At 54.0% G+C, this 12,838-nt stretch overlaps 1 protein-coding gene across 4 annotated transcripts in view; it reads right to left on the bottom strand.

Moving 5' to 3' along the window:
- Positions 1 to 7,653: 7,653 nt before the first annotated feature.
- Positions 7,654 to 12,838, bottom strand: part of KIAA0513 (KIAA0513 ortholog) — a 59,529-nt gene continuing 54,344 nt past the window's right edge. For all 4 annotated transcript variants that reach the window (XM_072819489.1, XM_072819492.1, XM_072819491.1 and 1 more), the window contains 3 exons: positions 11,554 to 11,634; positions 10,936 to 11,030; positions 7,654 to 9,426 (listed from right to left, as the gene is read on the bottom strand). In XM_072819489.1, coding sequence (XP_072675590.1) covers positions 9,377 to 9,426; positions 10,936 to 11,030; positions 11,554 to 11,634 — 226 coding nt within the window. In that variant the 3' untranslated portion in view covers positions 7,654 to 9,376. The remainder of the gene's footprint in view (positions 9,427 to 10,935; positions 11,031 to 11,553; positions 11,635 to 12,838) is intronic.

The raw sequence follows: 12,838 nt of genomic DNA, 5'->3' as shown, positions 1-12,838 counted from the left end.
CAGCTTGGGAGGGAGGCCTGCAGTCCGAGATCTAGAAGCAGGCGGGGTGGGCTGCTCCTGACATGAGGGACGATCTGCTCCAGGCCTCCCCCTGGCCTTCGGCGCCTGCTGGCCATCTTTGGCGTCCCCTGGCTTGGAGACACGGCACTCTGATCTTGGTCTGCATCCCCACATGGCATTCTCCGTGTGTGTGTGTGTGTGTGTATGTGTGTGTGTGTGTGTTTGTCCAAATTCCCTCTTTTTATACAGACACCAGTCTTATTGGAGTACGGATCCACCCTATCCAGTGTGACCTCACCCTAACTAATTATATCTACAAAGATTCTATTTCCAAATAAGGCCACATTCTGAGGCACTGGGAGCTATGATGTCAACATATGAGTTTTGGGGGGATGTGAGTCACCCCTAACACGTGGACATGATGTGCAGGGATAACCTTGGGACCAAGGACACATCACAGAGGTCTAGGGGGATGGAGGGTAGGGGGTGAGACTGTGATTTTCATATTGACACAGTACAGAACACGAAACCTTCATGGGATCATTGCAGGATTAACATCCTCATCACAGTGACTCTTAGTCACCAAATCCAGCTCCGTGGCACATCCTTGGGGAAGCCCACCCTGATTCTACCAGGGGCAACACCCATTCCAAAAGTAATGAAAACATTCTATATCTGGGGCACCTGGGTGGCTCAGGTTAAGTGTCTGCCTTTGGCTCAGGTCATGATCCCGGGGTCTGGGGGTCAAGCCCCACACTGGGTTCCCTGTTCAGTGGGGAGCCTGCTTCTCCTGCTCCTGCTCCCCTGCTTCTGCTCTCTCTCCTCTGTCAAATAAATAAACAAAATCTTTAAAAAAAATGTTCTGTATCTTCTACATAATGATTTATAAAACATATAGATTGTATTGCATATTACATGTCATCACATTTTACGCCATAGGTTGTATCTCATACTTTTACACGCATATGTGTGTGCACACAAACAGGCACGCGCATGCACAAATGCACATCTTCTTCAACCTCAGCTGTGTCCAAATCATACTGACAGTTTCTAGAGAAAAGCAGCCTCACTTATTCACCTGGTGGTCCTGCAGCCTGGTGGCACCCGGCACACAGTAGGTGCCCATCCCTTCCTGCTCTGACCCCAGCGCACCAAACAGACCAATGGTTCCTAACTCCAGGGTTGGACTCAGCCAGCGCCTTCCTCGCCACCATCTCTGCGGATGGCCACTTGGGAAGCAGCAGAAAGATTCAGAGCTTCTCTCTTCTGGGGCCCTAGAGGCAGAGGTGGGTGGTGGGGTGGACAGGGGTGGAAGGAGCGTGACTTTTGGGGGGCTCTCTGGACCAGCGGATTGGGATGGTCCCTCTCCCTCTGTATGCTTGGCTATCTCTCCCCTCTTCCCTGAGGGCGAGCTCACCTGCTGCTGGTCAGAGAGACTTGTGCGGGTGTCTGCGCAGGACAGAGAAAGCACCCAACACCACTCCCTGGTCAGGACCGATGACCTGGTGAGGGGGAGCCTCGTCCAAGCACAGGAAGATGGGAGCTGCTGCTTCAGGGGAGCAGGATTTTGGGGAGCAGGAGCATCTGTGGTGCTGTGGTGCCAGGGTCACCAGCCACAGTTAGCGGCCACCGGCTGGCCTGTGGAATCCTCCAAGTGTTGAAATTCAAACCGAATGGAGCCAAATATCCCATGTCTTATCCAAAGACAGTTAAGGGACAATTAACCAGAAACCATATGGAAAGAAATGAATGCAGCTACAAACTTCACAATGTACACCAAAATTCATGCAGAACTGTCCAGAGATGAATTTCAGATGCAAATCTATAACCATTCTAGAATAAATACAAAAGACAATCTACATAACCTTGGGTTTGGGGATGAGTTTTAACACAAGACCCCCAAAGACTATCCACACACACACACAAATCGGTAACGCGTACTTTATAAAATTAAGCCTCCTACTCCCTGGAAGACTTTGTTCAGGGAACCAGAGGACGAGACATAGACTGGGAGAAAATATTTGCAAAACCCTTATCGACCAAGGATTTGTATTCAAAACATACAAGGAACTTTCCCCGGGCCCTTCACTGCTCCTCAGATCCCTGGGTGGCACAGCGGTTTGGCGCCTGCCTTTGGCCCAGGGCGCGAGACCCGGGATCGACCTGGAGACCCGGGATCGAATCCCACGTCAGGCTCCCGGTGCATGGAGCCTGCTTCTCCCTCTGCCTGTGTCTCTGCCTCTCTCTCTCTCTGTATGACTATCATAAATAAATTTAAAAAAAATAAAAAAATTAAAACATACAAGGAACTCTCGTAGGTCAATAAGAAGACAAGCCACCCCATCAAAAACGGGTAGCAGACACCTCGGCAGAGAAGACTGACAGTGGCCGTCGCTGGAGGGTGAGGCACACAAATGCTTCTATCAAAACACAAAAATCCAACCGGACAAATCAGACGATCTGGTTGGCTTTGCTAAGCGACTCATCAGTTTGGCAGCATCCTGTCCAGAAGACAGTGTGGTGTTCCCTCAACACTTCGATACGGTCAGAGGGAGGAAGGGTACAACCTAGAGAGAAACACCATCGAAGGCTTCACTGTTTTTTGTTTTTTTTTTTAAGATTTTATTTATTTATTCATGAGAGACACAGAGAGAGAGAGAGAGAGAGAGGCAGAGACACAGAGGGAGAAGCAGGCCCCATGCCGGGAGCCCTATGCGGGACCCGATCCCGGGACCCCAGGATCGCGCCCCGGGCCAAAGGCAGGCGCCAAACTGGCAAGCCACCCAGGGATCCCCACACCGTTTAAGTTTTAAATTGAGTTTTTGTGAATTTCGAATTCTGAGTAAGGTGTTTTAAATGTATTCCTGTAAAATTTAGACAGAAAAGTCTGGTCTTTTTTTTTTTTTTTTCTGCCTTTTGTAAGTGGGAGCTCTGCGGTCTGTGTATGCCACGTTTGGTTCTCGCAGGACCACCCAGGGCAGGTGGTTAAGTTCCTTCTCATTTTACAGACGTAAAAATGAGACTCAAGGAATTATTTGGTAGTTGGGGGGGGGATGGGGGGTGGAACGGGACCTGGCCTCTTTCCCAGGGCTACCTCACCCTGCCCCATGGTCCTCTGGGTCCCTGTTGCCCTAAGGGGATCCTTCTCCTTCCACATAATTGCCTCCGAACCCCACCGTCGGTTGGCCTGCCGCTGCTGGTGGAGTCCCCCGAGCACCAGAGGATGAGTCAGATGTGACAGCCTGGGGATGGGAGCATCCACCACTCAGTCTGTCCTTCTACATTTGCCAAAGAGGGGGTGGCATTCTCCAGACTGGGTGGGAGAACCGGGGGCATGGAGGCCAGGCACCCCCACGGAGAATACCCCACCCTGCCCCCGGGACCCCCCTTGCCCTTTCCCCAGGCCCTTCACTGCTCCTCAGATTCACCTCCCTCAGTCCTTTAGGCCAGAGATTTAGAAGGTGCCTACCGACTTCTTATAATCAGAAAATGAGAAAGAGCACCATCTCACAGAGCACGCCTGTCAAACCCCACCGGAAAGGACGGGTAAAGGCACCCCACCTCGGTCAGGTAGGAGATGCAACTGGGTTCCACCTACAGCCCTCACCCCAAGCCCCCCAAACACAGGAGGGATGCGGCCTGGGCTCAGAGGGCTCAGGGGAAGAGCAGGCGAGGACCCCAGCAGAAGGGGTTGCAGGGATCTGGGGGCCCGGGCTGAGGACCAGTCCACAGGGGCCACTCCACCAACACAGAGCCCCGTGCAGGCCAGGCTGCCCCTTGGAGGGGCACTCCTCCTCCTCCTCCTCGTACTTCCACGAGACGCACACCCATCTCGACAAGACCCTCATGCTCAGCCTAAATGGCAAAAGCCTCTATTTGGCCCCAGAAAAAAAAACAAAACAAAACAAAACCAAAGCTTTCTTCTGAAAACCCGCTTACGTCACTGAGAAGATTGCCAATTCTGTGAGAAGTCCTTATGGATACGTGAACACAAAAATGAAACAGACCAGTTTTTTTTTTTTTTTTAAAGATAATGTATTTAAGTTTCCACCTTCTGACAATCTGAGGTGCAATATAGAGACATATATTTTTTTTCTTCACAGGAAAACAGTTTTGATTTTAGCACTGTTCTGAGATCTTCCACCTTGAAACCTCCTCAGCCTTAAAATACTGTTTGTAGGATAACACCTAGCGGGACACAGGATTGCATAATTGTCACACCAACAACACCGGCGTCGCAACTCTACTTTGGGGGCTCCTAAGGGCAAGGTCTGGGTGTGGCAATGGCAAGTTCAGGTCCACGACCAGCTGGCCGAGGGAGAAAACAGCACAATGCACACGTGTAAACCATCACCGAAGGCCCCAGGGGAGGCCACGGTTTTTATAACAAAGGCGGCAGACTGACCTTATTCTAGCACATTTACATATTTTAAGGGGACATATGTCTCTTGTCTGAATTTCTAGCATTTCCTAATGTTCAAAGGTTTGGCTTGTCTTCTTCAAGGCGCCTCACAGAAGTGACAGCCCCAGCTTGCTGGTGACCTCAGGGGCAGAGGGAGCTAACCCACCCTGTCTGCAGCACAGAAGGGGTCAGGGGTCAGGACCCCACCCCGTGAGAGCTGACGTGTGGGGAGGGAGCCCGCAGTGCCTTCCCCTGTTTTCAGGAACACACATCGGGCCCGAGGAGGGAAGAGGTACAGCCCCCCCAATTCTGGGATTGACCCCTGGGTCAAAAGGGATTTACCAAGAGGTGGTCCCTTTTACCTAAAGTGCAAACCACTCCCAGTGCAGCAAAGGAGGGCTCTGCTCTGACTCTGCCTGGTAGCCTTGGAGCCTGTGGATTAGGTGAGGATACCAGTTCTCTCCCAGCTCCCGACACCCGGCAGCAGGCGTGTGTGGAAGTGATGGGAAGACGGGCAAACCCAGACCATCCTGACGCTCTTCTAGAAATGATTAGTTTATCCCTTCCCATGAGTCACCAAGAGCCCCGACATGGAGAGTGCAGCCCCACTCGAATCCTGGAGACATGTGAGTCCCCTGGACACAGTTGGGGTGGGGTTCCATGCTGGGCTCTGGTCGACTCGGGAAAACAGGCCAGCACCCAGGGAACAGAGCATGCCGGTCCTCATGAGGAGTATGTGACTCTCGGGCCCAGGGAAAACGAGGGGCACCGACGAGGCCCCACCGGAGTCCCCCATAGAGGACAGCCTTAGCATCGAGTGCATTTACTGAATATGAATATGAGAACGACTCCTCCACCTATTATTTGGTGACCAACACACCCCTATTCCCAGCCCCATGATGACTAGGACGTATGGGACACATGGCCTGGGTGGCCTTGCCCGTGGTCTGAACCATGCACATTATTCAATTGGGGCGCTTCTAGCCAGTACAATTCCCTTTTTGGTGAAACTGATCGCTAAAAGTCCTAAAGGGAAAAATGAGGCTGGGAGGAGGCAGCAGAGACATGGGAGCAATGGTTCAGGACTACAAGGCCGGGGCGGGTGGGGGGGTGGGGTGGGGTGCTGGGGACAGGAGGGAGCTCCACCCCACAGGTTGGTCGATGACTAAACATGGGTAGAGAAGGATGCAGCCTAGGCTGGCTTGAGCGCTCTACCCACCTCCCCCAAGGCTGGGCTGGCCTGGCTCCCCACTCCTGCCCCCTCCCTCTGGATGACAGACCATCCTTCCCAAGCTTCTCCACTGTGCCAGGCAAAGGATTCGGCTGCCCCCACTCAGTTGCCACGTGTTTGCAGTTTTAGGTAATCTGGTAATAAATTGATCCAACCTCACAGGTCCACCTAGATCCTCCCCAAATACAAGCCAACCGTCAGGCTGCCGCGGTGCACAGGAAGGTCAGGCCTTCAGCTTGCGGCCCTGACTGGCAGGTGTGGTCACCGGGGCGAGACGGAGCCTCACACAAACTTCTTCTTGGCATCCACGCTGCGCTTCCCACATCAGGAGTCTGGAATACCAGGTGCTCCGCGGGACAAGTTAACTGTCCACCTCTGCCTGGGTGGGCTCACCAGCTAACCTGAACATCCTAGGTTTTAATTTGGGTGCAGAACTCAGGAAATGGGCACTTTCTGGTCCTCCTTTTGGTAATGTAGGAGCTTCTTAGCATCCCCCCCCCCTTTTTGGCAACAGGAAAATCATAGATCACTCCATTTCACTGTACAAATAACTCAGAGTATCAGAATCCGGTTCTCCTCCTTTGGTTAAACACATGCACACACATACAACAGATGCAATCTGAATATCAACGTGGCCTCTCTAACACATCTACCAAAAAAAACGCTCAACACATACCAAACTGCATCGTGGGGCACCTGGGTGGCTCGGTCCATTAAGCATCTGACTCTTGATTTTGGCTCAGGTCGTGATCTCAGGGTCATGAGATGGAGCCCCGTGTCGGGCTCTGCACTGGGCGTGGGGCCTGCTTGGGATTCTCCTTCCCTGTCTCCCTCAGCACCACCCTGACCTCTCCTCCAAAAGCTGCATCTCAACATCATCCTGTTTTCCGTGCAGGGAACTTTTTATTTGAGAGGACTGGCTGTCCTGGCTCACTGTGATTCACACAGCCCCAGAGGACAGGCAGCAGAAAACCTGAAATGCCACTGCATCAGGGTGAGCCTTCAGAGCTCCCGGCTTCAGACACCCTACCTGCTGGGATGGGAAACTCTCTTCTAGGATATGATCTGACCCTTCCTGCACTGAGTCTCTGGTTCCTGAGTTTACAGGAAGGGCTAGAGGGGCTTTCACACCAAAGTGTCCCTGTGTGTACACCAGGGTGGCACCTCTCCACATGCTAGGATCTCTGAGACTGTCCTGTGTCTGCTCCGGCCAGGCCCCTGAGGGAAGAGACAGTGTTACAAGGACAGAGGGAAATAGCAGAGCAAGCTGCCAGCCTTCTTTCCAGGGTTGGTACTCCTCCAGGTGACACTGGCCAGAGGCACTCTAAGGCTGCCACCAGGAGACGGCAAGCCATCATCAAGCCCTCTGAGGAGGGCTCACGTTTCTGGCAGCAGCCGGCGGCTGACCAACCCCGCTCTTCCCAGCCAGATCCAAAAGAACAAGGAGCGGGAGGGGAGAAAACCCAAAGTGGCCCTTGCTTCCACCTTTAACTGCTATTCCAAGAGGCCTACATGGAGGAATAAAAGTCTCAAGGTCATTTTTGAAGTTAAAGTGCTTGAAAAAGCCGAAAGAAGTTACAGCTGTGCTTCCTTCCAAAACCCGCGAGGTCTTGCAGGCCCCTCCCTGGGGGAATGGACCTCAGGACCCACTTGGCTCTCTCCAGAAAGTAGAACCAAACTTCTATACAAATACCTCACATACACAAGGATAAGTCTTTTGGGCACCTTACAGTAAAGTCCTAACGTATTTCAACCAACGAGTAAGAAATGACAAAGCCAACGACTCTGCAGCTAAGGGGAGAGCCCAGTGGGGGTCTCGGACAGACCCCCTGTGTGGCCCTGATTCTACAGATGGGTAGGGGAGCATGACGGAGTCTGGGTCATGGCTGAGCCTTTTAGCATTATTTGAAGGAGGGGTCCATATACCTGTTAATTTGACCTTATTTCTTTGAAATGCATTCAGTAGATACATATGCTAACCCTGGGGCCCAACACTGGCCATGGAATTGGGGGGACCTCCTGTTTGTGGGACCTGACCCAACAATACGGCTGTGCTTTATTTGGTGACACTGCCAGACAGGCTGACCGCCCCCCAAAACATGCACACACGTGCACACACGTACAAGACACCATCATAAAAACGAGCAGAGCTTCAGGATCCAGCCTTTGGCTGGCAAAGCTGCACAGCTGCACGCTCAGATCACACCACACTTCACGTCGCCTCTCCCATCCTCACCAAGACACGTGTGCTACAGCTCAGTTGGTGCATGCTCGTCTCTGGAACGTTCCAGGGAGGCATCCCATGAGGAAAAGCGCTCCAGCACTGGCCGGGTAGCGACGACCAGGCATGGTTTGTTGTGCTCAAGAGGAGACCATAATGTGATGACCGAGAGGCGAGGAGGTAGAGAAGGGAATGGGAGGGGAGGATGTCAGGAAAGGTAGAGCCCAAGGGCAAGGCGCCAAGGCAGAGGGAACCAGACTGACGGGAAATATTCACGCCAGGGGAGCTGCATGCTGGATGCTTGCCGTCACACGTCAGTCCTGGGGCTGGTCAGCGGTGCCCGGTACAAACCGAGGGAGAAAAGCCAGGGTTCCCAGGCACCTGATGCAGGACGACAGGGGGTTTCTGCAGAGCCTGCGTGGGCCAAGGAGGAAGGGGAAGGTGCCTTCCCAAGGCTGCCGGGGGTGGAGGGCACACGGCTGCTCCACTAACGAGCCTCACACAGGTGCCACCAGAAGCTGCCTCTGCCCGGCTGCCTGTCACACAGACAGATTTTCCTGTCTTCCTTGAAATACAGGACAGCAGTGTCTGCTTTTAAAAAGGGTGGTTGCCTTGCAACTACTGAAGAAACTTCTCTTTCCAATGCTGCTTCATGGGGCAGACAGCCCATGCTACTCCCAGGGAGAGTGGCAGGACTCTCTCTGCTTCAGAAGGAAGCTGTCAGTGGACCAGGCACATTTCGGGTGGTCTGACACCGACACCTCGGTGCTGGTATGATTCTAAAGCAGCCGCTCAGATCCTGCCAGGTCTCCGGGGCGCTCACCCCCCTGACTGGGCCCTTCTGCAGCCAGGGAAGGAGGTCCCCAGCACCGAGCTCTTTCCCCTCCCTAAAATCGGAAGTGTCTCCTTCCTCCCAGCAGTTTCAGTGACTCCAGTTCCTGTCTCAGGGTGGGGAGCTGGCACAGAGCCAGCCGAAGCCACGGACTGACCTGGCCTGCCCTGGGGGCGCTGACTGTGGGCGTACCCCTACTCCATCCCACTGCTGAAGAAGAATGTCCCAGACTATCAGCAGGGCCTGCCTCATGTCTCTGGAGTGGGCCAGCTCATGATGTCTCCATCTGCATCCCCATGTGCACCCCACCCTCTCCCTCTCTCCTCCTCAGGAGGCTGCAGCAGGCACTGCCCTGTGTCTGCCTCGGCCCTGCTCTCCTTCCTCCTCCTCCTGCTTTGTCTTATGTCACAGGCCTGACACTCAGGAGTACGGGCAGTCACCTTGGTTTTAGCCATGTAATCCCAGGGACCCTTTGGCACGCAGATAGGGGGAGCAGACAAGGCAAAAGGGAGGTGGGGAGACAGGCAACCGGATTCTTCTAACTGCTAGTTCTAGGGCAGCGTGGAGTGGCTCTGGGTGCTGCCGATGTCATGCAGGGTCATCAGGTGGGGTGACAGCCAGTCGCTGGCCCAGGAAAGGGGTGTGCACCCTCAGTCCTCCTGGAGGGTACTCTGGGCAACCTCCCACGGCCTACTCAGTGGCCATCTGCTCAATGTGGTCGCTCAGCAGCTTGTATTGCTCTGGAAAGGAAAATGATGTTAATTCTTGGAAGAAAGATGTCGACACCAGCAGGTGGGTCCTGCTCTTTGCATTCACTCAGCAGGACCTCACCAGGAGTGGTAAGTACAGGCTTCTGAAGATTTGCAGTGACACAGAGCCCTTAGCCACCAGCACACTGCACGCCTGGCACCTGGACGTGGTCTCTCAGAAATGGGATGCATCTGGTTATGGAGATGACGTGAAGGCCAGGGAAGGCATAGTGCCAGTCGATGAACTGTGCCACGGGAGCCAGGCCCGAGTCCTACGCACAGGGGCATAGGGGCAAGGGGACAATGTTCTTGACTGGTACTGTGGGGCTGACGACAACATTCTGCTATTTCCCAGGGAAGCACGGAGCATTCTCCTGCCTCCTGAGGCTACTCTGCTGTGGTCCCCTCTAATTTGGTGCAGGATGGAGGGCTTTTAAAAACTATTTCTATGAGAGAGAGAGAGAGAGAGAACGTGAGGAGGGATAGGGAGGAGCAGAGGGAGAGAGAATCTCAAACAGATTCCCCACTGAGTACGGAGCCTGATGCAGAGATTTGATCTCAAGACCCTGAGATCCTGACCTGAGCTGAAACCAAGAGTCAGCCACTTAACCCACTGGGCCACTGAGGTGCCCCAAATGGAGTTTTTTTTTTTTTTTTAAAGAATACTGTGTCAATCCAAATGTATTTTTAAGTGGAAGACTTTTTAGGCCATGAAGGAAAACTGTTTTGCAGCAGGTGGTGGGATGTCCCATAAAGGCTGGCTCCAATAGCAGGTTGGGGTGCGGATATTAACGTATCCTCTTTTTTTTTTTTTGTATCCTCTTTTGTTAAAGAAGTCAGAGATCCTAGGGATGCCTGGGTGGTTCAGTGGTTGAGTATCTGCTTTCGGCTCATGGCGTGATCCAGGGGTTCTGGGTGAAGTCCCACATTGGGCTCCTTGCAGGGAGCCTCCTTCCCTCTGCCTGCGTCTCTGCCTCTCTCTCTCTCTCTCTCTCTCTGTCTCTCTCATGAATAAATAAAATCTTTAAAAAAAAGAAGTTAGAGATTCTAGAAAAACCTCACGTCACCCCTCTCCTCCTCCTTCTCCCCTGCCCCTCATACCTGTGTGGCTCAAGAAACAAAGGTAGGCATATGGTGGACATTTAGAAGGAAGTTCATGGTTGGAGCTTGACCATTTTCAAGATCAGAGTCTGAGCACCCAGTTCCATCTTTACCGTTGGCCCCATATATAAACACTGGGCTGGTAAGCTCTCCCACCCCAGCTCACCAATCCCCCACCCCTGGCAAATGCTACCTAGCAGAAACAGACTTCCAAATACAATGACAAGTGTTCTGTGCGTTTAGGTAGACGGGACGAGAGAAGGGGTGAACCTGCCCCATAGTTCAACATCATGTTTCTAATTAAAACAGTAGTGATCCTTTTAGCAGGGTGGGGCATTCCAGAACGCAGAGCATCGCTTCCTAAACCCCGAGACCCGCCCGCCTCTGGCCACCGCTCACCTTCATCCAGATTGCCGATCACGGCCTGCTTTTTCAGGAAGTCGTTACACAGCTTCTTGTTCAGCCCGAATGCCAGCATGTTGTGAGTGAACGTGCTGGAGGAAAAGACACCCGTGAGCTAGCGCCCTTCCTGCTCCCTGGGGGGGGGGGGGGGGAGCCAAGGGCCCCCCATGCAGCCCCGCCTGGAACTGTTAGTGTAAAACGAACACCAGCCTCGTCAGCCAACCACCATCTCATGGCACAACTGCCCGCCACCAGGCGTGGGGGCAGGAAGCACGGTCATCAGGAACGAGAAGCCAGGTCTAACATCAGTAATAATGGGCTTCTGAGCTGTGTCAGAATACACATTATAATGACATTGTGTCAAGTATGTGTGACACCGTCAGGGTCGGAGCCCCCTCTGCAATGCCCCCCCAAGTGGGAACGTCTCCTCTGGGGGCCTCTCATCACCGCATCCGGGCATCACTGCCCCCCTCTGCCCTGCCTCCCCCTCTGTGGGTGATTGGCCATGAGAATGGGCCTTCCAGCAGGAGAAAAGCCCAGGCTTGGCCCCACCCTGCCCCACTCAGTTGGGGTCCCCAGGAGCCCCCAAGGTAGGGTCGTCGTCCGTGCCCTTACCCCAGCTGCCCGAAGGTGATGTTCTCATTGAACCGCAGACTGTCATTGCGCTCCTCCTGGGTCATGTGGCACCACTTCTCCCTGCAAGCACAGGTGAGAGGAGAAGGTTCCAGAATGCCATCGTGTCCCCTGCCTCTTGCCCCCCTGCTCTGATCTACAGGGGGCACCCAATGTGGCCTCCCTAACACGGAGTGGGGAGCGCCTCCCCTGCAGAGCTGTTTGATCTGCATTTACGCAAAGCCTGCCCAGGGTTCTGACACTCTGCCTAAACTCAATCGCTTCAGCCTTCCTGAGATGAGGAGATCCCAAAGCTGATACGCTTCCTACTGACCCAGAGATGATGTGTGGTTTGTAGTTGCTCAGAATGTTCTCTAGGAGAAAAGAACACTCCACCCGCCATGTCCTTCTCTATGGTTCCAGGATGGGAGGTCCAGGTGTGATCGGAAAGGCAGAAAGACCTGCAGAGAGGGTCCTGCTGGCATCCCAAGGCAGTGGGTGCTGAGAACCCATCCAGGAAGCCCTCAGGCTGGGGCTACATCTGCAGGCCTCACTGGCTCTTTGGGGTGGGGGGTGTACATAGCCTCTCGTGGCTGGGAGGCCCAAGGTGTCGGGGAGGTTGGACGTGCTGAGGGCCACACCGTCCTGCCAGGTGGGGTCTTGGCTCTGCTGCATGTCCCGGGCCCGGCTTCCTCATAGGTAAGTTTTATGCTCCACGGAGCTCCCAGAGCACGCAGATGAGACCTCGATCCCAAGGCCCCCGTGAACCATCCCCCCCATGAAGACGCCACAAAGCCTCTAGCACAGAGTGCAGAAACCCCAATGAGAAAGAAGCGCAGCCTGTGTGTGGCCGCACGGGTGGGCTCTGAAGCCTGACTCTGTCCACTCTCCGTGGAGGAACGTGTGAGCGCACAGGCCGTGGGCGGGGGGGGGGGGGTGCTCTCCGAGTATGAGCTCCGTGTCCTGACTGAAAGCCAGCCGTCTCCAACAGCTCCCTGCAGGGTGCGGTCTCCCCCTCCTCTGGCACAGCACCCCTGTCTCAAGTGGACTAGGGATCGTCGTGCTTCTGCTCAGCTCCACGCCCTGCCCTCAGGGGATGAGAGCCTCCCTGTCTACCTGAGAAGCTCCCCGCAGGGCCAAATGCAGATGTGGAGGGAGGAGATGCTCATGTAAGCCCATTTCCCCCTTAATAACTAAGCTCTGGGTGATGAGTCTGATGAAACAAGGTTAGGAGAGAGAGAAAAGATGAGGGAGAGGAGAGGCGGAGTGAGAGAGTGAGGGGGTGAGG

The sequence above is a fragment of the Canis lupus genome, chromosome 3, assembly GCF_048164855.1.
Source record: "Canis lupus baileyi chromosome 3, mCanLup2.hap1, whole genome shotgun sequence".
In the NCBI taxonomy this organism is placed as follows: Eukaryota; Metazoa; Chordata; class Mammalia; order Carnivora; family Canidae; genus Canis; species Canis lupus.
This window is presented reverse-complemented; position numbering and strand designations above follow the sequence as displayed.